Consider the following 25,781-nt stretch of genomic DNA (forward strand, 5'->3'; position numbering starts at 1 on the left):
AGTTCTAGGGACCCCATTACTGGAAGGACATTAGATCCATAGAAAGGGTACAGCAAATATTCACTAGAAAGATATCAAGAATGAGAGGTTATAGTAATAAATCTTCTTTGCATTCCCCTGCAACTGGGTAATCAACAGGAGAATAAGGCAGAAGGGCTGGGAATACCCTCTCTCACGTTATTTAAATGAGTACATTTGGGCTTGAACCTATTACAGGCACAGACCCTTTTCAGCCCCTCAGCGGAAGCCCCGGGAATCTCAGGACAATGTAAAGGGGGAGGAGCCCCAGCATAATAGGTTTCTGCCTCCTTTTTCCTGGCCTTTGCACCTCAGAAATAGGCATTCCTGGGGCCAAAGTTCAGGAAAGCTGGCTGTGTTGCTCTATCTGCCATTGCCACCAAATATATTTTAAGGAAATTCTCCAAGAAAAGTTGTGTTAAAACTTTGTAATACAGTAGCCACTTTAAGGTAGTGATCTAAGAAGCATACACTTAGCTGTGCATCTGTTAATACTAAATGTCAGCAGGCAATCTTCCTTGTTTCTGGTATCATGCGTAAAAGAAAGACAGAAATTATTTTCATGTTAACCTCAGTCTGTTGAGATTGACTAAGGTAGAAATAAATCTTATTGCAGGCAATAGCCAACAGCAGGACCTTCCTTGTCACCAGTTGACAGGAATGTCATTCCTACATGTACCTACAAGCTGCAGCTATGGGCATTCTACTGAAGTATGTGGCTGATGTGTTACTGAAACCTAATAAATTATTGACAGGTTATTGCTTTCCTCAGGCAAATGGCTATTTCAAAAATTAAGTGAAGAAGCCAAATGAGCAGCACTCAAGGATATGACCAGTCGCCTCTATAATAATGGCCAGTTGTGAATATGAGCTGCTGCATTACACTACAAGTCTGAACAGATGGTGACCATGGCAGGTCTTTCATCTCTCCAAGAATAGTACAAAAGGTTCCAATTCTGTTCATCATATTCTAATCACATTTAGATAGAGTTCAACCGATTTGAGAAAAATTGAGTTGAAATTGGATATCGTATCTGTTAGATCTGTGGTTCAGTGGATAAATAATCACACGGATGCTGTACATTAACAAATAACAGGTCTTTACTGGAGGAGGGTAATCTCTAGACTGGGCTACAGAGGCATGCACACAGCTTATATACCGGTGTGGTCACTCTTATGTTCATTAATAAAGAGACATTCTTATTATGAACACAGCTAGCTTTTGCTAGTTACTTTATTGAGCACATGTGGACTAGGTACAGCATCTGCAGAGGCTTCCATCTTGACTGCTGCCTTGTGGGTAGCCTAGTGCCTCATGGGTAATGTAGTCTTAATATATATACAGCTGGGAAGTGTAGTCTTATATACAGCTCTACACAGCTCTACGGCTCCACCTAGTGTCCACTATAGAATGACATGTTATTGATCATTACATCCCCCTTTCTTTGAGGTTTAACAAAATTAATATCAATCAACTTTCAAGAAAACAATAAAGATAATATCAGTAACACTTTTGTTAGTGCTCTATAAACATAAACATTTTCAAAACAGTCAACACATTTTCAAAGCTTTACATTGTACTCAAAGATTAAGTCTATCAGGCTCTTTTACTTCACGTGTGGATCTTCTCAACACGGGTAAGTCTGATGTGTCTTCATGAGATTGTTCTGGCGGTGAATGACAAGAGGCAGTTGCGGCATTGTCATCAATCTGGTCTTGAATAGTCTCTTGTGTTTTTAGGAGGGAACGGCGGTTCCTCCTGAGAATCTGTCCTTCCTCAGTTATAACAGTGTATGACCTTGGTCCTACTTCCTCAAGAACTGTAGCTTTCCTGTTCCATGCATCTGGATCCTCAATCCTGACAACATCATCCCTTGTCAATGGTTTTAGAGTTTTGGATGACTTGTCATAGTATGATTTCTGTTTCAGCTTTAACAGTTGAAGTCTCTGTCTCAGTTCCTCACTTTACTGTTCTTTTGCACAGCAGGGTAGCGTGGTGCACAACTTGCGACCCATTAGTAGTTCAGCAGGTGCGCAACTTGCGACCCATTAGTAGTTCAGCAGGTGAAGAACCACAGTCTAAAGGTGAGGCTCGGTAGCTCAGCAGGGCGAGATAAGGATCAGACTTGCTTTCTGTCGCTTTCTTCAGTAGCTGCTTGAGAACTTGAACACCTTTCTCTGCCTTACCATTTGACTGAGCATACAAAGGACTGGATGTGATGTGCTGAAAGTCATAATGTGCTGCAAACTGTTGCCACTCCTTACAGTTGAAGCACGGACCATTGTCGCTAACGGCAATCCTGGGAATTCCATGTCTGGCGAAGATGGATTTCACATGCATTATGACACTGCTTGCTGTGGTGCTTGAGAGCAGTGCCATCTCAGGATAGTTAGAATAGTAGTCAATCACTATTAGATAGTCTTTACCATTTAAATGAAAAAGGTCCATACCAACCTTTTGCCATGCTGCTGTTGGTATGTCAGCTACTATCATTGGTTCCTTTGCTTGTTTGTTTTGGTGGTTCTGACATGTCACACATTTGCCTATCATGTTCTCAATGTCCTTATTTATGCCAGGCCAACAAACAGTGTCTTTTGCTCTCCTTTTGCATTTTTCAATTCCGAGATGTCCCTCATGAATCCTTTTGAGCATGTCTTGACGTAGAGCCTGTGGCATGACTATTCTGTTCTGTTTTAGTAATAGTCCACTTGCGACACTCAATTCTGACCTTATGTGAAAATATTTTGGACAGGAACCTTTTGGCCAACCATGATGAATGTTCTCTATTACTGTTTGTAATACTGTATCTTTTACTATTTCTTCTGCTATTTGCTTTGATTTTGTGTCTGACACGGGCAGCGCAGCAGTGACCATACTCACATGAACATCCACGTCTTCTTCAGTAGAGCTCACATGACTCATTGTGGGTGCTCGGGATAGTGCATCTGCTAACACTATGTATTTGCCTGGTGTGTAGATCAGTTCAGAGTCATATCTTTGCAGCTTCATCATGAGTCGTTGAATCCTTGGAGACATCTCATTCAGGTTTTTTTTTATGATGGCAACCAGAGGGCTGTGGTCTGTCTCAACTGTGAAGGTGGGAAGTCCATATATGTAGCCATGAAACTTTTCTAGTCCAACTACCAAGCCTAGACATTCCTTTTCAATCTGGGCGTATCAACACTCAGTATCAGTCATAGACCTGGAGGCATAGGCAACAGGCTTCCAATCTTCACCCTCTGCTTGTAGCAAGACCGCACCTAGGTGATCTTTTGATGCATCCGTTGACACTTTGATTCTTTTGGTTGGGTCAAAGAAGGTGAGTACAGGTGTGGTTGTCAGCACTGTTTTGAGGTTTATCCACTCTTGTTCATGTCTTTCTGTCCATGCGAACTCATTTGTTTTATGTAGCAGGTCTCGCAGACAGGCTGTCTTGGCTTACAAGTTAGGAATGAACTTTCCAATGAAGTTTATCACCCCCATGATGCGTAGCATTCCTTTTTTGTCAGTGGGTCGGGGCATTTTGAGTATGGCGTTTACTTTTTCCATATCTGGCTCTATTCCTTTACCAGATAGATTATCTCCTAGGAAAGTGACTTCCTGGACACCAAACTGACACTTGGCTTTGTTGAGCTTCAGTCCATTCCGGCGTATGCTCTGTAGCACTTTAGTCAGTCTCTCATTGTGTTCTTTCAGTGTGGAGCCCCAGATGATGATGTCATCAACATAGACCCGAACTCCTTCCAGACCTTCAATTATGTGTTCCATCGCTCTATGAAAGATCTCAGATGCAGATATTATTCCGAAAGGCATTCTGAGGAAACAATACCTGCCAAATGGTGTGTTGAAGGTACTGTATTTGGTGCTCTCTTCATCCAGTTTTAGTTGCCAAAATCCTTGTGAGGCATCGAGCTTTGTAATGTATCTGGCACCTGACATTTCACTGGTGATTTCTTCTCGCTTGGGAATCTGGTAGTGTTCACGTTTTATGTTTGCATTTAAGTCCTTTGGATCCATGCATATTCTTAGATCATTGTTCTTTTTCTTTACACATACCATGGAGTTAACCCAGTCTGTTGGCTCTTCGACTTTCCTGATGACTCCTAGTGTGGTCATTCTGTCCAGTTCATTCTTGAGCCGGTCACGCAGGGGTGCTGGAACTCTTCGTGGAGCATGTACCACTGGCTGAGCATCCTGCTTTAGCTGGATCTTGTAAGTGAATGGTAGAACTCCAAATCCTTTGAACACATCTTGGAAATTATTCACTACAGAATCCACCGAGTCATCTGGTCTGCTTATGGCACATTTAATACGGTAGACTCTTTTGACCAGTTCTAAGTCCTCACAAACTTTGTCACCCAGTAGTGAATCAAGCCTTTCAGCCACAACAGAAAACATGAGATGATGCACTTTGTCTTTGACTGTCACTTTAAGTCTGCATACACCTAAGCTATCTATTTTCTGTCCATTATAGTCCTTCAGTAGTACTGACTTTTTCTGTATTTTGGGCTTTTCTTTCATATTGTTAATGTCACTCATACTGATTAAGTTTGCTTTTGCGCCAGTGTCTAGTTTCAAGGTAACTAATGCTCCATTTACCTGCAGTGGGATCATCCATTTGTCGTCTTTTACTGCATTAACTTTATGTTCAGCATTGTCCATTTCTGAGGGCTGCACATTTTCTGTATCCTTTTTGATATTGTCACATGACACCATTCCTACAAAAAATGTCTCACTTAAATCAGTGTCCTCAATTACATTAACTCGTTGCCCTTTCTTAGTTTTTACTTTTGAAAAGCATTGTTTGGCAAAGTGATTCTTTCCATTACACTTTGTGCACATTTTTCCAAACGCTGGGCATTGTCTTAACTGGTGTTTGTAACCACAGCGTTTATAATTAAAATTTTCATCCTCCGATTGCTTTTCATTTCTGTTCTGCCCATGTTTCTTCCCCTTATAGGACACAGCACAGACAGCAGCATTATCACTCATTACAATCGCATCATTATTGATTTCACTGAAAGTCTTCGCGTGCTTTCGAGCTAGCTCGCTGGCTTGGCATATTTTCACCGCATTTTCCAAATTTAGTTTGGTTTCTCTCACCAGACATTCCCTGACTTTTTTATCATGAATACCAAACACAATCTGGTCACGAATCATGGATGCTTTGAGCTCAGAGAAATTACATGTCTGTGTTTTCAGTTTCAGATCAGTTATAAAGCTATCAAAAGTCTCATTTTGTTGCTGTGTCCGAGAACGGAAGATGTATCTTTCATACGTCTCATTCTTTTTGGGAGAGCAATGTGCATCAAATTTTTTTAGCACATCTTCTAATTTTCCTCTGTTCTCCTCTGGATTAAATACAAATGTATTAAATACCTCTATCGCCTGTGGGCCTGCAACCGTAAGCAGCAACGCTATCTTCCTTGCGTCTGGCTTCGTATCGAATCCGATGGCTGCAATGTAGAGTTCGAATTGTTGTTTAAAAATCCGCCAATTGTAGTCGACATTTCCCTCGAGATTCAAACGCTCTGGTGGCTTCAAATTCTCCATGTCGCTTTTCACAATTTTCAGCAGATCTTCACCACCCTGGTACCATCTTATGTTCATTAATAAAGAGACATTCTTATTATGAACACAGCTAGCTTTTGCTAGTTACTTTATTGAGCACATGTGGACTAGGTACAGTATCTGTCGAGGCTTCCATCTTGACTGCTGCCTTGTGGGTAGCCTAGTGCCTCATGGGTAATGTAGTCTTAATATATATACAGCTGGGTAGTGTAGTCTTATATACAGCTCTACGGCTCCACCTAGTGTCCACTATAGAATGACAGGTTATTGATCATTACAGTCACTGCCGGTACTACAGTATACAGGAGCTGTAAAAAGTAGTTCTGACTTAAAGGCACATACATCACAATTCCTCCCTTTTTAGATTAATAATACCCCCTTAATATTCAATTAACAATTACATTTTTACATGTACATTCAATGACAAAAGTCCATTTATAGATTCAGTCTTTGGGGCGGCTTCCTGACCCTTTCGGGATAGCGCCTTTATATTCTATTTCATATTGATTCACCCCTAGAAACAGGGACCATCTTTGTAACCGCTGTGCAGTCATTACTGGCACGCCCTTCTTAGGATTAAAGATGGAGACAAGTGGTTGGTGGTCAGTCAGCAAGGTGAACTTCTGCCCATGCAGATAGTGGTTGAATTTTTTTATTCCCCATACTAGGCTGAGGGCCTCCCTGTCAATCTGGGCGTAGTTGCGCTCGGCTGAGGTTAGTGACCGAGACGCAAAGGCTACTGGCCTCTCCAACCAGTCAGGGAATTTGTGCGACAGCACCGCTCCAATGCCGTAGGGTGATGTATCACATGCCAAACGAATTGGTAGTGCTGGGTTGAAATGGGCCAACACCCATGTGATCAATTCTTTACACTTCTGGAAAGCTCGTCTACGTTCGTCATCCCACTTCCATGGTACCCGTTTGCAGTAGGGTGTTCAGCGGGTGTAATACCGCAGACAAATTTCGTAAGAATTTGTGGTAATAGTTTACCAGCCCGAGGAACGACCTCAGTTGTGACACATTTTCCGGTGCTGGAGCCTTGACTACTGCCTCAACCTTGTCAGGGGACTTATGTAACCCCTCTTCATCGATGACGTGGCCACAATACGAGATCTGTTACTGGAAAAACTCGCACTTGTGGCGGTTAGCTCGTAGCCCATATTCCTTTAATCTGGCGAGCACCTTCTCCAAGTTAGCGAGGTGATCACCGTCATTTTCGCCCGTGACCAAGATGTCGTCCAAATAACACTGGGTCCCTGGAATCCCTTGCAGGACCTGATCCATCGCCCTTTGCCAGATAGCCGGAGCCGAGGCTACTCCAAACACCAGCCGGTTGTATTGATAGAGACCTTTATGGGTGTTGATCGTAAGGTAATGTTTCGAAGCTTCTTCTACCTCCATTTGCAAGTACGCATGGGCTAGATCAACTTTGGTGAAGCATTTTCCACCAGATAGCAAGGCGAAAATATCCTCAATTCGTGGAAGCGGATATTGCACCGTGTGAAGGACTGGGTTCACGGTCACCTTAAAATCCCCACAGATGCGGACCTTCTTTGGTTCCCCAGGCGTATTACTCAACGACCTCTTCATTACAGGAACGATGGGTGTAGCCCAATCGCTCCAGTCCACTTTGGACAGTACTCCTGAACGTTCCAACCCTTCCAGCTCTGCTTCAACCGCTGGTCTGATCGCATAAGGCACTGGTCTGGCCTTCAGAAACTTTGGGCTTGCATTTTCCTCTATTTTAATTGTTGCTGTTATTCCTTTTAGTGTTCCTAGTCCCTCCTGGAACACTTCTTTTGCGTCAGTTAGCATTTTTGACAGTCATCCAGGTGTGACGTCGTCATCCTTTTTGGCCTCAACCTTCAGTGGCTGTATGGAATGCCAATCTAATTGTATCTTTCGGACCCATTCATGTCCTAGCAGTGGTGGTCCTCCATTTGGCAATACATATATATCCATTTTAGGTATTTCCTGACCTTTATATGTCACTTTCACCCTTATTTTCCCTTTGGGGTAGACTTTTTGCCCCGTATACGTCTTCAAGACAATCTCTGTAGCTTTCAAGGATATGTGTGAAAATAGCCGTTTGTAGTCTCTTTGATTTATGACTGTTAGAGCTGACCCTGTGTCCAATTCCATTTCCACTTGGACTCCGTCTATCTTGAGTGTAACCCAGATAGTCTGGTGATCCTCCATTTCGGTTACATTATGTAGTTTCAGACAACCCAGCTCCTTGCTTCCGGAGTCTGTGTCACTTTTCTGTTCGTCTGAACCACTGTCCATCACCTGGTGTACCTTTTTGTACTCCTCCTGTGGAGGTTTCTTACTGTTGGTTTTCTTCCCAGACCTGCAGACTCTTGCTATGTGTCCTGCTTTCCCACACTGTCTGCAATCTTTCTGGTCATGTGTTGTTCTGCCGCAGCGATAGCACTTCCCTGTTCCATAGGTCATTTCGTTGGTGCCATATTCTTGCGGTCTCCGTTGTATCTCTGCAGCGCCCCTTGCGGCTGCTTCGTGTGATACTGCCATATTGAAAGCTTTGTCCAGCGTAAGGTCCTTTTCTGATAGAAGCCGTTTCTGGGTTCCTTCACTTTGTAGCCCACACACAAACTTGTCCCTTAATGTGTCTGCTAGTCCCGCTCCAAACTGGCAGTATTTCGATAGCTTGCGCAGTTCTGTTAGGTACTCAGCATTGCTTTCGTCTTTGTGTTGGTTCCTTTTATGGAACTTAAATCGTTCTGCTATCAGCAGCGGTGTGGGGTTTAAGTGGTCCTGTAGGATTTCTACTATGCTTTCAAAATTCTTGTTTACCGGCTTCTCTGGGGTTATTAAATTTCGCAGTAACCCATAAGTTTTTGCACCCATGGAATTTAACAGAACCAGTGCTTTATTAGCATCTGGCACTTCATTCGCCCTGCAGTACACCTCAATACGTTCCACATATGTCGCCCAATCTTCAACTTCATTGTCGAACGTAGAGATACTGCCACTCTTCGGCATCCTTGGTTGTGCGTTAACTATCACTAATGGCGCCTCCCGCGCTTCCCCTTCTTCTCCGCTGGCACAAAATGGCGTCTCCCGCGCTTTCCTTCCTTCCCACGCTCGCCCGTCTTCTCCGCTGCGGCTTCGCAAAATGGCGTATCCCGCGCTCTTCCTTCTCCGTGGCTCAATGGTGCCTCCCGCGCTCTCCCTGCTTCTCCGCGGCTCAATGGCGTCTCCCGCGCTCTCCCTGCTTCTCCGCGGCTCAATGGCGTCTCCCGCGCTCTCCCTGCTTCTCCGCGGCTCAATGGCGTCTCCCCTTGCTTTGCCCCGCAGACCCTGATCAGCCCGTGATCCCTGGCTGTGCTCTGCGCGTTCTTCTCTTGATATTTGTCAACGCCGCTCAGTCTAGAACCTGGCTGTTTCTTACCCTCTCTCCGGTTTGCAGTATTTTTCCTCGACGCCGCTCGGTGATCAACCCCCGGCTGCGTCCTGCTCTCTTCACCCTCTTTCTTACCCCATCGACGCTGCTCGGCTCTCTCTCTCTGCCGTCGGTCGGCTCCAGCCGCCGCTGCTGCTTGGGAAGGGTCTGCTCTGGACCTGTCGTCGGTCTCGTACTGCTCGTTGTGGCTGGGGAACCAAGCCCGGCTCTCCACAGCCTCCCCAGTGAAGTTGGATCTCTGCCTGACTGCTGGGCGGTTGCTCGCGGTCGACGCCCGTGTTCCTGGACGCGACTATTTAAAAAAAAAAATTAAAATTTATTTATGTTGCAGGTAGATTAGAATCGACACTCGTCGCCACTGTTAGATCCGTGGTTCAGTGGATAAATAGTCACATGGATGCTGTACATTAACAAATAACAGGTCTTTACTGGAGGAGGGTAATCTCTAGACTGGGGTACAGAGGCATGCGCACAGCTTATATACCGGTGTGGTCACTGCTGGTACTACAGTATACAGGAGCTGTAAAAAGTAGTTCTGACTTAAAGGCACATACACTACAGTATCCCATGAGATTATTGAAGAACAAACACATGATAAATAAAATGTGTCCAATTTAATTTATGCTCCAGAAGCTAATTCTTATCACTGTATAAAACAATAACATAGCCATCAAAGTGACAGTCACATTTTGGCTCTGGAATCTGAAAACAAATGCATGCCTTTACCAATAAGTAAATATTAACGGAACTACACCCCAACAAAACATGAGTTGCTAAATTCCCTTCCATAAAAATACTTTAATGTTTGATGCCTGTTATCATAAGTACACACTTTCTACTGCACATGATAAAAACAATAATAATTAAAAGAAAAAAAACTGTCATTCTTCCTTTAGATTGGCTTAAAGTTTGTTAGATTTGACAGTCATCTCTGGATTTCCATTCCAGAAAAAGGATCTGGGAATCCTGACCAGTCAAGGCTCAGAAGACTCAGAGTAATCATAGCCTGCTGTGAGAGCATGGAGTTATGTTTTTTAGTTGAAGAAATATCTGAGTGGATGTATTGACATTACTCACGCAGCAGGAAAACACTATCAGTGGAATGCCACGTGGAAATTGGGAGATTTTGGGGGTTAATTTTGAGTTTCGCTGGTAGTATAAAATGGGCGTTATCTGCTCAGCCAACCGTTAAGCACTTCTCCTGATTTGCATTTCCATTGACTTCAAATTACCCCCTTTATGCTTGTTTGCATTCCCCACTCTTCTAAGTCCAAGATCATGGTGTACAGATAATGGTGATGCCAGTTGTTAGTCGGATATGTTATATAGTGCTCAAGTCACTTTTGAAAGGTTCTTTTTCAGGAGACTGAAAAGTTACAATGGAACTGCCTTGCAGCTGTGAAATTAGACATATACAGGAAACTCTTTGGTATCCGGCACCGACGGGACTGGCGTGTTGCTGGTTGATTAAAAATTACGGATGACAGAGAGAGTTATCTACCGAGGCTATTTTTAACAAACAAAAATAAAAAAATCAAGAAATGTGCAGTATACAGTAATTGGGTACTCACCTACAGAATGTTGTGTTAAATGGATGGTGGAAGATGCTTGATTAAGTGCAGTACTGCCAGTTGAGGGTAATCCATAACTCTTTAATCGGAAGCAACTACCGGCAGCGCGGTGGACACACAGAAAAATGGCGGATTGGAAGAGACTACCAGCAGCGCGGGAGAGTCAGACTCCTGTTATTGAGGTGTTCGGACTTCCGACAGCGCCAAGAAGCCGAGTAGTGGCACCATTTCTCAGTCTCTGAAATTGGGGGCCAAGCCACACAACAGGCACAATTCAACAAGCTATGGAGTAATTTAACTACAGCAATGAGTGCAACACAGTTACAGAGAAAACCTGTATTGAAATTAAACTATTTTAAACTTAATTTTCTTTTAAATTTAACTGTGAATCTATATAGTGTAAATAGAATGCAGAAGAGGATAATCACTGTCACTGTGGTGGCATTGGCCTGGGAATGATGGCATTGGCCTGAGGATGATGGCATTGACCTGAGGATGATGGCATTGACCTGAGGATGATGGCATTGACCTGGGGATGATGGCATTGACCTGGGGATGATGGCATTGACCTGGGGATTCAGACAGGAATGATTAGCAATTCAAATTTTTGGAGTTGGTTTACACATGTAATGATGTTACTGCATGTGGAAAGTCTTTATATGCCTGATGACTTAGAAAAAATTGACTAACAAGCAATATGGAGGTGTGGGTCATAGCAACAGCCATGGAAACCAGACAATTAACTCATGTTTTAGAGTTTAATGATGATATATCTGTGTTCATCTTATGAATCTAGGCTCCAAAGAGTAATACATTTCTTGAGTAGAGTCTGCATGTGTCTGAAGTACAAATAAATCCATCACACATTTCCAAATGTCTGAAATTTCCCAAAAAACAATTAAAAAACAGAATTATTTCCAAATATCAGGTCTCCTTGTCACCTTGGATCTTTGTGCTTCTATGCATACTTGTATTGAAATTACAGCTCACAGTGTGCAATGCCACTAGTGGATTAGCTGTCAAGAGGCTGAATTTTCTATTCAGTTACGCTACTAATACCTGGGTGGATAGGGAAAGAAAATCAGGTGGGAGGAAATTTGCTACCAGCCTGCCACCCAATGCCACTTCTGGGCTTTCCCATCAGAAACAACATTGGACATGTACATATAACCATATATAGATGGACATGTTATAATTAAATGCGAATGATGACAATCCATGATATGACATTATTTGCTCCTTAGCAGCTCTGGACGCAAGGCACACAGGTGCATTCCTGGCATCCAGTATGACAAAATGGGAATTAAACAAAATTTAAAACTTTAACAAAATTCACAATCTTCAGCTGGCATTGGCAGCTATACAATGCAGTGGCAAGTTGCCACAGCAACCCCCGCTTGAGGTGAGTAACCCAGTGATAGTGTAATGGCTCCTGTCCCTATCAAAATTAAGATAATTACCTGATCCCCGGAAATCAGCCAGGCATGGGGAGAGCTGAAGCCTTGCCCTGCAATTAGGCCAAAGAGGAAAACCTGTCCCCATTTATTTAACCGGAGAAGTAGTTAGATAGTTGACTTCAGTATCCATCATATATAAAAATAAAAAGATTAAAGACTTGCTTGAACTCATAACCCATGACAGTCATACATAGCCTGAAACTCTTTTTGTAATTGGTTTTTTTATATTGTAAATAGTAAGAGTCTCTCTTTGAAGTTTGATTATTATTTGTAAAAAAAGGCTTTGTGAAGTTAATTACTAGTGTAGAAATGATACAATAATGTTGGTGATTTACTAAAAAATGTTGTGGAAGTAGCAGCCATTTGTAACTAGCTTTGCGTTTCATTGTATTCAATTATGGCCAAATTCAACTTTGACATTATGAGCAGTGAGCTATGAAACTTTGCAACCCCTAACAAAGAATTTGATACATTGGCCCAGAAATTCGGGTCAGGGGCTTATTATTATTATTATTCCCGCGGGTGTAAGCCCCCGACCTGCAGTTACCTAGCGTGCCGGCCGTTGAGCTGTGGGCCCCCGTGGAATTCCGATCCTGGGCCTGCTCCAGCTGCCGGCGCGCAGTGCTTGCGTATCCCGGGGCGCAGTTAGTTCGATGCGTCCCCTGGGATCACGTGGGCCATGGGGAGCCAATCGGAGCAGGGAAATGCCCATTCATAAGTTTGACAGGAAGAGCTGTCAAAACTTAGAAATACCACGGGCCCCAAAACATCACTAAATCTTCAAATAAATTTTTTTTTAAATCGCAATTTTTAAATAAACTATAAATTACATGAAATAACTGTTTTAAACAATAATTTAAATTTTTTAAAAAGATAATTTTATTTTCTAACGGGGCTAAAAATAAACTTACTTTGCTTTAAAGTATTTAAAAATAATAAACCTGTGGAAAAAATGTTTTAATTTTAATTAATTCACCAATTACCTTGTAAAAAGCAGGCCTTACGCCTGCTTTTTAAATGTGTAACTTCTGGAGACTTACCCTCACGGAGAAACCTGTAAAAAAAAAAAAAAAAAACAAGTTCGATGCGCACGCGCAGCCTCTCCCGCGCACGCGCAGCCTCTCCCGCACACTCGTTCGAACTCTGAACCCCTTCTTTCAGGGGAACGGAAGTGCCGGTTTCCCGCACATGTGCAGTGCATGCAGGAAACCGGCACTTCCATTGGGCTTACGGGTGAGTACCCCGTGTGTACTCACCCGTGGAGACCCGAATTTCTGGGCCATTGTTAACATAGCAATTTAGCTGTTATAATAGTGTGAATAAATCAGCATTCAGTTGCACCTAAGTGATAATTGATCATTGTAAGTTGAAAGGATATTCACTTTTAAGTTTTATCCTTCAGTTATTCAGCTTATTTTCAGTTTGACTATTTTTTCTCATATTTTAAGTGATTAAACTCTTCACACCTGCCTATTATACATCTCCCCAACCTTTACAAAGTCCTTCACTTTAAACCTACCTCTTTGACCAAGCTTGCCCTAATGTCTCCTCTTTGGCTCAGTGTTCATTTTTGTCTGATTACATTCCTGTGAAGCACCTTAGAATGTTTCACTATGTTAAAGGGGTTATATAAATGCACGTTGTTGTTGTTCACTGTCAAAGACTTATTTCCTTCATAAGCTAAATTTCCCTTGCCATCATCCAACTCCAAAAACTTGCAAGTATAAACAGAAATGAACTCAGAATTCTGTGGTCAAACCATGTTTGTTTTCCACAACAATATTCACCTAAAGGTGAATATTCATTGGTGCAGGGCACAGGTTCTGAGATGTTACTGGTGGTGCCATTACAAGCCGAATGGTTTCAATCAAGTCTCGGAAGCCCTTTGAAAGTGTAGTGTTCAGACTGACAATCCGGAAACAACCAACGTCCTTAGAAGCTCCTCCTGGAGTCTTGTTGCTCCAGAAATCCCCTGTATTTTCAATCTCTCCAGTGTGTTCCGCATACCATAAGAAACTTCTTACAATGCGTTGCAGATGCATGCAATGGACTCCTCCCGCTCCTTCACCATCTGTCTCCACTGCTTCCACATAAGATCGATGCTCCCAAATCACCATTCTTTTGAAAACGTGCCTCTGAGATTTGGGTCTCTAGGTGGTTGATCGCCAACCTCTGTGGAGGAGCAGTACAGTGGTAGCACTCTCACCTCTGGATTTGAGCACAAAATCTAGGCTGACACTCCAGTGCAGTACTGAGGGAATTCTGCACTGTTGGAGGTGCCATTCTTTGGATGAGATGTTAAACCGAGATCCTGTCTGCCCTCTCAGGTGGACATAAAAGATCCCATGACACTATTCGAAGAAGAGCAGGAGAGTTCTTCCCGGTGTCCTGGCCAATATTTATCCCTCAACCAACATCACTAAATAGATTATCTGGTCATTACCTCATTGCTGTTGCTTGCTATGTGCAAATTGGCTGCTGTGTTTCCTACTTTATAATAATGATGACTACACTTCAAAAGTACTTCATTGGCTGTAAAGCAATTTGGAACGTCCTGAGCTCATGAAAGGTGCTATATAAATGCAAGTTCTTTCTTTCTTCAACTTCCGGGTTCTGATGCTCATGAGTACTTGGGGCTTCACGCAGTGAAAGTCTTTCTGACTCCTGAACTATTTCCTCCATAGTGGGTGTCTCTAGGCTGTTGCTTGAATAAGTGACAATGCTGTGAAGTTGGTGAGGGCATGGCAGCAGTTATGGATCTGGACATAGCAGGACTTTTGTTACTGAAAATTTCTAGGTGGTCATCAGTATAGCCAGGCTCTTCCTTCAAGACACCCCTATGATGTCAAAAACAGAAGAGCTTAATTAGCTGCGCACACTGGATTTTCCCTTGAAAACGTAATGGCTTAAGTATAAAGGCATTGCAGTACTTTCAGAAAGCACATAAAGCTGACACTACCTATGATGAATCACCTCACCATCTCCCACAGCCTCTCCTGTGTGTGTGCTTATTATCTGCAGAGCCTCCTCTTCATGCAAGCTCAGGGTTTTCAGTAGGCGTTCTTCCCCTATTTACATTTCTTAGGTACTGGTTATGTACGGCCTTCTCCTATGCAGGGAGAAAACACAATGTTAAAGGATTGGGAGTGGCATGGAAAATTATTTTCCCCCATATGCATCCCATGATGATAAGACCCAAAGGTGCATCAGCTGTCCTTCAAAACAAACAGAACCCCTTATGGCAGGCAGTGTGAGTTCAGATAGTGTTTGTGAGTTAACAGGGTGCTTCACTGTTTCCAGAGGCTCCCCATTACATAAATCAGTTTCCCTACACCTAGGTGATGTTATAGAAAAAGCATGAGGTAAGGAAGTGAGTGAAGCTTCTTACCATTGATACAGAATGTACATAGAGAACAGTGCCTTGACTTACCTTGGCCATCCTTATGAAGTTACTGAACCTCTTCCAGCACTGTGTGGCAGTTCTTGGGGTGGTGGCAGTTGCACTGACTGCATCAGCAACCTCCCTCCATAGGGCTTGAACCACTTTCTTACAGAGTTTCCTGCCCTGAGATCACTGGAGTTGTTCCATTCTAGCCTTTATTACAGCCAATAACATATCCACAGATGTATCTGAGAATCTAGGAATCCTTCCTGCTGCGGACTCTTCGAGGCTGCTGCCCCTTCAGACATTCTTCCACTTGTGGCTCTTGCTCTCCAAAAAGACAGCGCTCAAATTCCCTCCCTCCCATCAGTGGTAAACCAATGCGAAGCAATATTACGACTCCTAACTCACTCTGCATAAATAATTCGGGCCCCTGCTGGCGAACATGCTGGATTAGCAGCCATGTTACGTGGGTAGGCAGATGTCCTACCCTACCACTAACCTGCCAACAGGAAGAACATCCAACTGGTGTTGTGTTTTTCTTCAGCATATTACCTTTCCAAGTGGCTTCTCCTCCCATCTCTAATTGCTTCATTCTTGGCTGTGCTCTTGCTTCAATCATTTTGCAACCTACCACAACTCCGGGAAGGCAGCACAAAGGTACCAATGAGATAGATCATGATAAAAGAAAGAAAAACTTGCATTTATATAGTGCCTTCCATGACCTCAGGATGTCCAAAGTGCTTTACAGCCAATGAAGTACTTTTGAAGTGTTGTCACTGTTGTAATGTAGGAATTTGAATTAGAGGGAGAAACTGATATTACTTAGAAAATAACAGTTCCATTTACTTTTCATATCATTATAAGAGATACATAATTTCCTCAAGCAAGTAGCTGAAGGATATTTTCTAACTTTCTTAGCTAACTACAGTAGAAGTTTACAATTGATGATGATAAATCTGCATTTATCAGTAATTTCTTAGGTGAATTTTCATGTAATTGGATCACTATACATGTTGCAAGTAAAAATAATTAAGGTAATCTCTTTCCCTTTGCAGTGGTGTAAGGTTGGTGAATGTGTTAGTAAAACACCTCATCCTGACTACATAGATGGAGAATGGAGTATCTGGAGCACATGGAGTACTTGTAGTAGAACATGTGATATTGGAGTACACTTCCGCCAGCGCAAATGTGATAATCCCAGGTAAGTCAGCTTAACTTTTTTTTCGTCCATATTGCTTAATAATCTCTTACTTGAAATACTTGAATAAGACATGAAGGGAGAATTTCTAAAATGCCCTGGTTTACTTACCCACCAGAAAGCTGCCTGGGTTTCACGTGTCTGATTTCAACGTGTTATTCTAAGCAACAATATGTACCAAATGATGATGTTGCACTATTGGAAATCCAGCATCTGTTCATCTTGTCAGTGGGCATCCTCTTGGCCTCCATCTGCCTTTGGTCGTCTTCGGTGTGTTGCAACCACGAGTAATCTTCCCTATAGCCTATAAAACCATAGAAGTTTAAGCACAGAAGGAGGCCATTCGACCCATTGTGCCTACACTGGCTTTTTGCTGCCTGCTCCAAATGTGGCCAGATAATCAAAGCACTGTCAGTTATTGGAGGATATAAATATTATCTAAAATGTATATTAACTTTCTAACAGGATTTTAATTACTTATTGTCAGCAACAAGGCATTTGGAAATGCATAAATATAATCCATTCCACTTATACTGAATGTAAACAGTTGGGTAAATCAATCTGGCCAGACTACATCAAGCACTATCAGGCTCTGTTCTCCTCTGCAAAAGCTGCTCACTACTCCAGGCTTCTTTTCTCCACTACCAACCATCTACTTAAACCCCTCCCCTCTGCTTCTTCCTGTTCTCTGCAGCCGCGACAGGGAGTACCGAAGGCTGTGTTGCCTGCCTGCTCCCAGGGTTAAGGGTATTTCCTTGCAGCTGGAGAAGAATTTAGAGTGGGAGGGGGAGGATCCAGTTGTCATGGTCCCTGTAGGAACCAATGACATAGGTAGAACTAGGAATGAGGTTCTGCAGAGGGAGTTTGAAGAGCTAGCAACCAAATTAAAAAGCAGAACCTCAAAGGTAATAATCTCTGGATTGTTACCTGATCCACGCACAAACTGACATAGTGACAAACAGATTAGAGGTTCAAATGCATGGCTCAAAGAGTGGTATGGGAGGAAGGTATTTCAGTTCATGGGGGACTAGCACCAATACTGGGGAAAGAGGCAGCTGTTCCATTGGGACAGGCTCCACTTAAACTGGGCTGGGACCAGTATCCTGGCGAATCAAATAACTAGGGCAGTAGACATGGCTTTAAACTAATGAAGGGGAGTGGGAGGATTGAGGAAAGAGTAAATTTAAAAGCAGCAAGAGAAATGCCAAGGCTCTAGAGCAGAGTTGAGTTTTGGGTAAAAATAAGCAGGGTGGATCAGGAAGGGACAGTAACACAGGTAATAGGGCATCAGTGACGAAGGTGACATCGGGGAAAAATAGAAAAAAGTCAAAGCTAAAGGCACTATATCTGAATGCGCGAAGCATTCACAGCAAAATAGATGAATTAATAGTGCAGATAGAAATTTAAAGGTTTGATCTGATAGCCATTACGGAGATGTGGTTGTAAAGTGACCAAAGTTGGGAATTAAATCCTTGGCCTCTTGTATTGTTCCACGGAAGCTCAACGTAAACTCAAGGAACAGCACCTCATCTTCCGATTAGGCACTCTGCAGCCTTCCGGGCTCGATATCAAGTTCAACAATTTCAGATCATAACCTCGGCCCCCATTACACATTTTTTCTTGTAATTTTTCCACTCCTTTCCCCCCCCCTTTCCTTTTGTTTCTCTCTCACACCTGGCAGCTATCTCTTGCCCTGCCGGTATACTTTACACCTAATCTCAGCCTATTACCATCTCGTCTAGCTCTTTTACTTCTTTTGTTTCTTTCACTTCTTTTGTCCAACCGCAGCCCTGCCTTCGATCTATTTTCTTTTCAGTTTTGAAGAAGGGTTCGACCCGAAACGTCAACTCAAATTTCTCTCCACAGATGTTGCCTGACCTGCTGAGTTTTTCCAGCATTTTCTGTTGTTATTTGGGAACTAAATACTCCAGGACACTTAACTTTTAGAAGAGATAGGCAAAATGGAGACAAAGAAGGTGTAGCCTTGATAATAAAGGATGGGATAAAGACAGTAGAGAGAAAGAATGTTAGCTCCGAAAATCAAGAAGTAGAATCAGTTTGGGTGGAGCTAAGAAACAGCAAGGGGCAGAAAACATTGGTGGGAGTTGTTTATAGGCCCCCAAATAGTAGTTGTAATGTAGGGCAGAGTATAAATCAGGAAATTAGAGGCGCATGTAATAAGGGTAATACAGTAATCATGGGAGAAGTTAAGCTACATACAGACTGGGCAAACCAAATTTGCAGTAATAGTGTAGAGGACAAATTCATGGAATGTACACATGATAGTTTTCTAGATCAGTATGTTGAGGAACCAACAAGAGAACAGGCTATTTTAGATCTAGTATTGTGCAATGAGAAAGGGTTAATTAATAACCTTGTAGTAAAGAGGCCTTTAGGGAAGAGTGACCATAATATGATAGAATTTTATATTAAGTTTGAAAGTGATTTAGTTAAATCCGAAACTTATGTATTCAATCTAAACAAAGCAAACTACGTAGGTATGAGGGGCGAGTTGGCTAAGGTAGATTGGGAAACTACATTAGAAGGTATGATGGTAGACAAGGAATGGCTAGCATTTAATGAATTAATACGTAATTTACGACAAATATACATTCCTTTAAGGCACAAAAACCCCACAGGAAAAGTGGTCCAACTGTGGCTAACAAGAGAAGTTAAAGATAGTATTAGATCAAAGGAAGAGGCTTATAATGTTGCCAAAAAGAGTAATAGGCCTGAGGATTGGGAAGATTTTAGAATCCAGCAAAGGAGGACCAGGAAATTGATAAGGAAAGAGAAAAAAGAACATGAGAGTAAATTAGCAAGAGACATAAAAACAAATTGTAAATGTTTCTATAGATATGTAAATAGGAAGAGATTAGTGAAAGTAAACGTGGGCCCATTAGAGGCAGAGACAGGAGAAATTATAATGGGCAATAAGGAAATGGCAGAGACCTCAAACAAATACTTTGTATCTGTCGTCATGGTAGAAGCCACAGAAAACATTCTGGAAATAATGGGGAACTAAGGGTCTAGAGAGAATGAGGAACTTGGATGCACTGGTATTAATCTTCCAGAATTCCCTAGATTCCAGAACAGTCCCCAAGGATTGGAAAGTAGCAAACATAACCCTGCTATTTAAGAATGGAGGAAGAGAAAAAACAGAACTATAGGCCAGTTAGCCTGACAGCAGTAGTAGGCAAAATGCTAGAATCGATTATTAGGGATGTGGTAACAGGGCACTTAGAAAATCATAATATGATTAGGCAGAGTCAACATGGTTTTATGAAAGGGAAATCGTGTTTGACAAATCTCTTAAGTTTTTTGAAGATGTAACTAGTAGGATGGATAAGGGGGAAACAATGGACGTAGTGTATTTGGATTGTCAAAAAACATTTGATAAGGTGCCACACAAGAGGCTATTACAGAAAATTAGGACTCATTATATTGGGGGTAATATATTAGCATGGATTGAGGATTGGTTAATGGGCAAAAAACAGAGAGTAGGAATAAACGGGACTTTTTCAAGTTGGCAGGCTGTAACGAGTGGGGTACCGCAAGGATCAGTGCTTGGGCATCAGCTATTTACAATCTATATCAATAACATAGATGAAGGGACTGAGTGTAACATATCCAAGTTTGCTGATGATACAAAGTTAGGTGGGAAAGCAAGCTGTGAGGAGGACACAAAGAGGCTGCAGAGAGATACAGACAGGTTGACTGAGTGGGCAAGAACATGGCAAATGGAATACAATCTGTGCAAGTGTGAAGTTATCCACTTTGATAGGAAAAACAAAAAATCTGAATATTCTTTGAATGGTGAGATCTGGGAAATGTTTGCATTCAGAGGGACCTGTGTGTCTTTGTACGTGAATCATAGAAAGTTAACATGCAGGTATACCAAGCAATTAGGAAAGCAAATGGTGTGTTAGCTTTTGCTACAAAGCGATTAGAGTAAAAGAGTAAATAAGTGTTACTTACAATTATACAGGGCATTGATGAGGCCACACCTGGGGTACTGTGTACAGTTCTGGTCTCCTTACCTAAGGAAAGACATACTTGCCTTTGAGGGCGTGCAGTAAAGGTTCACTAGACTGGTTCCTGGGATGAGGGGATTGCCCTATGAGGAGAGATTGAGTAGACTAGGCCTATATTCCTTAGATTTTGGAAGAATCAGAGGTGATCTAATTGAAACCTATATAATTCTTAAGGGGCTTGACAGGGTTAATGCTGGGAAAATGTTTCCTCTGGCTGGGAATCTATTACATAGGGTCACAGTCACAGAATAAGGGGTAGGCCATTTAGGACTGAGATGAGGAGAAATCTCTTCACTCAAAGGGTTGTGAATCTTTGGAATTCTCTACCCCAGAGAGCTGTGGATGCTCGGTCGTTGAGTATATTCAAGACAGAAGTGGATACATTTTTGGGAACAAAGGGAATGAAGGAATATGGGGATAGTGCGGGAAGGTGGAGTTGAGGTAGAAGTTCAGCCATGATCTGGTTGAATGGCGGAACAGGCTCGAAAGGCCAAATGGCCTACTCCAGCTCCTATTTCTTATGTTCTTATGTTCCAACCTCACCTCCAACAAGACATATGAGGAGGTCATGGACTTCGTTGTCACTAAGATTCAGACAATCCGTTCAGCTGCCTCTGCTGCATCGCTCCCTTCCTCTTGCCCACCAAGCCAAGGTTCCCCCCGCCCTAGCCCTGAACTCACATCTTTCTCTCCTATCTTCCCTCATTTTCTCTCCAAGCTCATCTTGTCCATGAGGCCTACATCCTGCTCTCTTGACCCTATTCCCACTAAACTGCTGGCCACCTAACTTCCCTTCCTTGTGCCTATGCTAGATGATATTGTAAACAGTTCCCTCTCCTAAGATACTGTCCCCTTACTTTTCAAATCTGCCATCATTAACCCCCTCCTCAAAAAAGCCACTCTTGACCCCCCTGTCCTTGCAAATTACTGCCCCACCTCAAACCTCCGTTCCATCTCCAAAGTCCTTGTATATGGCCCAGTGTCGATGAAGGAACAGCGATATATTTCCAAGTCAGGATAGTGTGTAACTTGGAGGGGAACTTGCAGGTGATGGTGTTCCCATGCGCCTGCTGCCCTTGTCCTTCTAGGTGGTAGATGTCGCGGGTTTGGGAGGTGCTGCCGAAGAAGCCTTGGCGAGTTGCTGCAGTGCATCTTGTAGATGGTACACACTGCAGACACGTTGCGCCGGTGGTGGAGGGAGTGAATATTTAAGGTGGTAGATGGGGTGCCAATCAAGTGGGCTGCTTTGTCCTGGATGGTGTCAAGCTTCTTAAGTGTTGTTGGAGCTGCAGTCATCCAGGCAAGCGGAGGGTATGCCATCACACTCCTGACTTGTGCCTTGTATATGGTGGAAAGGCTTTGGGGTGTCAGGAGGTGAGATACTCGCTGCAGAATACCTAGCCTCTGACCTGCTCTTGTAGCCACAGTATTTATGTGGCTGGCCCAATTAAGTTTCTGGTCAATGGTGACCCCCCCCAGGATGTTGATGGTGGGGGATTCGGAAATGGTAATGACATTGAATGTCAAGGGACGGTGGTTAGACTCTTGCCTGTTGGAGATAGTCATTGCCTGGCACTTGTGTGGCATGAATGTTATTTGCCATTTATCAGCCAAGCCTGAATGTCATCCAGGCCTTGTTGTATTTGGGCATGTACTGCTTCATTATCTGAGGAGTTGCGAATGGAACTGAACACTGTGCAATCATCAGCGAACATCCCCACTTCTGACCTTATGATGGAGGGAAGGTCATTGATGAAGCAGCTGAAGATGGTTGGGCCCAGGACACTGCCCTGAGGAACTCCTGCAGTGACGTTCTGGGGCTGAGATGATTGACCTCCAACAACTACAACCATCTTCCTTTGTGCTAGGTACGACTCTAGCCAGTAGAGAGTTTTCCCCCTGATTCCCATTGACTTCAGTTTTACTAGGGCTCCTTGATGCCATGCTCGGTCAAATACTGCCTTGATGTCAAGGGCAGTCACTCTCACCTCACCTCTGGAATTCAGCTCCTTTGTCCATGTTTGGACCAAAGCTGTAATGAGGTCTGGAGCCGAGTGGACCTGGCGGAACCCAAACTGAGCATCAGTGAGCAGGTTATTGGTGAGTAAGTGCCACTTGATAGCACTGTCAACGACACCTTTCATCACTTTGCTGATGATTGAGAGTAGACTTATGGGGCCGTAATTGGCCAGAGTGGATTTGTCCTGCTTTTTGTGGACAGGACATACCTGGGCAGTTTTCCACATTGTCGGGTAGATACTAGTATTGTAGCTGTACTGGAACAGCTTGGCTAGAGGCGCGGCTAGTTCTGGAGCGCAAGTCTTCAGCACGACAGCCGGGATGTTGTCAGGGCCCATAGCCTTTGCTGTATCCAGTGCCCTCAGCCATTTCTTGATATCACGTGGAGTGAATCAAATTGGCTGAAGACTGGCTTCTGTGATGATGGGGACCTCGGGAAGAGGCCGATGTGGATCACCCATTCGGCACCTCTGGCTGAAGATGGTTGCAAACGCTTCAGCCTTATCTTTTGCTGTCATACTTGAATTATGCTATGTAGTTTGAGTCAATGCAAAAGCAAAATGGCTTCACATCAGCACAAAGTGTGTAGGATAACTAGACTAATAAACAATTTTGAAATGACTTTATTTCTTCTCCATTGTGTATTCTGAAGTCGTTTCATTTTTGGACGACTGCATACCAGAAACCAATATTGTTTTAACATACGTCAAAAAAAACTGCTTTCCGTATGTAATGGTTTACTAATCACTTAGAATCAATGACTAAGATGCTATTGCTATAAGGTCTTTCTCTCAGTCTTTTTGAGCAACATAACTTGACCATTAACTTGGATACCATTCAATTGACAAATTGATTTTGGCAGAGATGTTGTATAAGGAAGTAGCTTTCTTCCAGAGTCATTGGGCAGGATTTTCATTAAGCTGTGGAGGCGAGATTGGAGGCGTGTGGGGGGTTAAAAAATCGCAAAAACTGGTGTACGGGACCCCCCCTGCCTGGTTCCCGACTCCGAGCAATTTTAACTCAGGCGTATCTGATAGTCCTGACTCCGTCCCGCATCCAACAGGCGGGACTGGTCGGTAAGGCCCTTAACAAGCACTAAATGGCCTCTATAATCCAATTTTAAAAGGCCCTTGCGATTTTAACCCTTTTCCCATGTGAAACACGCCTGGTGGGAAACACGGCGGTGAAACCTGACGGGAGCACTATTGGATTGCTGACTATCAACTGCAGGTCAACCATTAAAGAGGAGATTTGATCAGCCATCATTTGCAGGTGGCAGGACCTAGTGGTCTCAGGTCTGGGGAAACTTTTAGAAGGCTTAACCACACCTGTGGAAGGTTAGAGCCTGACACCCATCTCCAGTGTGACCTCCTGGGAAACCCCTCTTGCCACCTTCCCTCAGTGCTTCCTCAACTGAGGCATATACCAGAAGCATGGGAGCCATCTATTTCCTTCCCATCTGGGCATTAGAGGAGCTTGAGCACCAGCCGCGGCACCAGCAGAACCAGGAACAACAGCAGCAACACCAGCACCAGCAGGAGCACCAGGCTGCTGCTCACCCACCTGAGGCTGCACAGGCCAGAAGGGGCCAGCGCCTGGAAGCCCATCGGTGCAGGAGATACCCCCCAAACAGGGTCTACAGACACAGGGTCAGCTATCTCAACATATCTGAGCAGCAGTGCCAAAGGCGGCTCCGACTTTCGCGAGAGGTAGTGAGTGACATCTGCGCAATGCTACAGCAAGACCTGCTGCCCAGAGGACCAGGTGGACAAGCATTACCAGTGGCCGTCAAAGTCACCACCGCAATCAACTTTTTTGCTCATTCCAGGGATCAGCAGCAGACATCAGCGGCATCTCCCAGGCAGCCACACATACTTGCATAACGCAGGTAACCGATGCCCTCTTTGCCCTCGTGCACAATCACCTCCATTTCACCAAGGATCGAGCAAGTGTCACGGTGCGAGCGGTTGGATTAGCTCATCTGGCAGGCTTTCCAAGGGTGCAGGGCGTCGTTGACTGCACACATGTGGCCCTTAAGGCACCCCATCGCAATCCAGGTATTTTTGTCAACCGCAAGGGCCTCCACTCCCTTAACGTTCAGCTGGAGTGTGACCACAAGAAGGAAATTTTGCATGTTTGTGCCAAGTACCCTGGCAGTTGCCATGACCCCTTCATACTGCACCAGTCTAGTGTGCCTCCGCTATTCAGTCCACCAGACCAACTTAACGGATGGCTACTTGGAGACAAGGGCTATCCCCGGAGGACGTGGCTAATGACACCGTTGAGGAGACCATCCAATGAAGCTGAGGAGAGCTACAACTCCAGCCACATGTCCACCAGAGCCATAATTGAGCGGTTTGCTGAAGATGCGCTTCAGATGCCTGGATAGATCAGGTGGAGCCCTGCAGTACTCAGCAGCCAGGGTCTCCAGAATCGTCGTGGTTTGCTGTGCACTTCACAACATGGCACAGCGTCATGGCTTGCAGATTCCTGAGGACCAAGTGGCTCCTCACATATCCTCCTCAGATGAGGAGGAGGAGGAGGGTGAAAACGAACATCCTGCAGAGGCCCATCAACCAGCCGCAGCATTATGCGAGAACATTGCTGCCCGGGATGCAAGGAACGCACTCATCCTGGCCAGATTTGCTTAGCTCAGTCAATCAAACACTTTTGCCTCGCAGCTTCTTACCAGAGCATTGACAATGGCCAAGAACCAGAGGATTCCTAGCACTCTGACCACCATACCGACAGTTGCAAGTATGCCTAAGCCCTCAATGTGGAAGTCCCAATAGTGAAATGACAGATGATACAACTGCAACATTTGCCATCAGAAATTTTATGTACAATAACGAAGTGATGGCATTTTTACAGTAAACACAAAATTGCACCCAAGTGACTACCCTTGTGACTATTTGTGCAGAATTTTCCTCTTACGTGTGCTCCTACGTGGTGCCTCCCCTGTGGCTTCAGCAGATGTGGAGGCCCCTTGCTCACTTTGTTGCTGCTCCTGTCTCGACACCTTTGGCGGGCGTCCTCTGGGGTGGTGAGCCTGTGAGGGCTCGTCAACAGTCTGCTGCTCCTGCGGCTGTGCAGGGGTTGAGAC

General features: G+C 43.8%; 1 protein-coding gene across 1 annotated transcript in view; it reads left to right on the forward strand.

Annotated features, from left to right (window-relative positions):
• The window catches only part of LOC147124270 (A disintegrin and metalloproteinase with thrombospondin motifs 19-like), a 719,202-nt gene that overhangs the window by 422,493 nt on the left and 270,928 nt on the right, over nucleotides 1–25,781 (forward strand). The window contains exon 12 of the mRNA XM_085984458.1: nucleotides 16,483–16,628. Within this exon, the coding sequence (XP_085840584.1) occupies nucleotides 16,483–16,628 (146 nt within the window). The remainder of the gene's footprint in view (nucleotides 1–16,482; nucleotides 16,629–25,781) is intronic.

This window comes from Somniosus microcephalus, chromosome 1 (assembly GCF_052327205.1).
Source record: "Somniosus microcephalus isolate GS21.2 chromosome 1, FLI_Smic_1.0, whole genome shotgun sequence".
Lineage (NCBI taxonomy): Eukaryota > Metazoa > Chordata > Chondrichthyes > Squaliformes > Somniosidae > Somniosus > Somniosus microcephalus.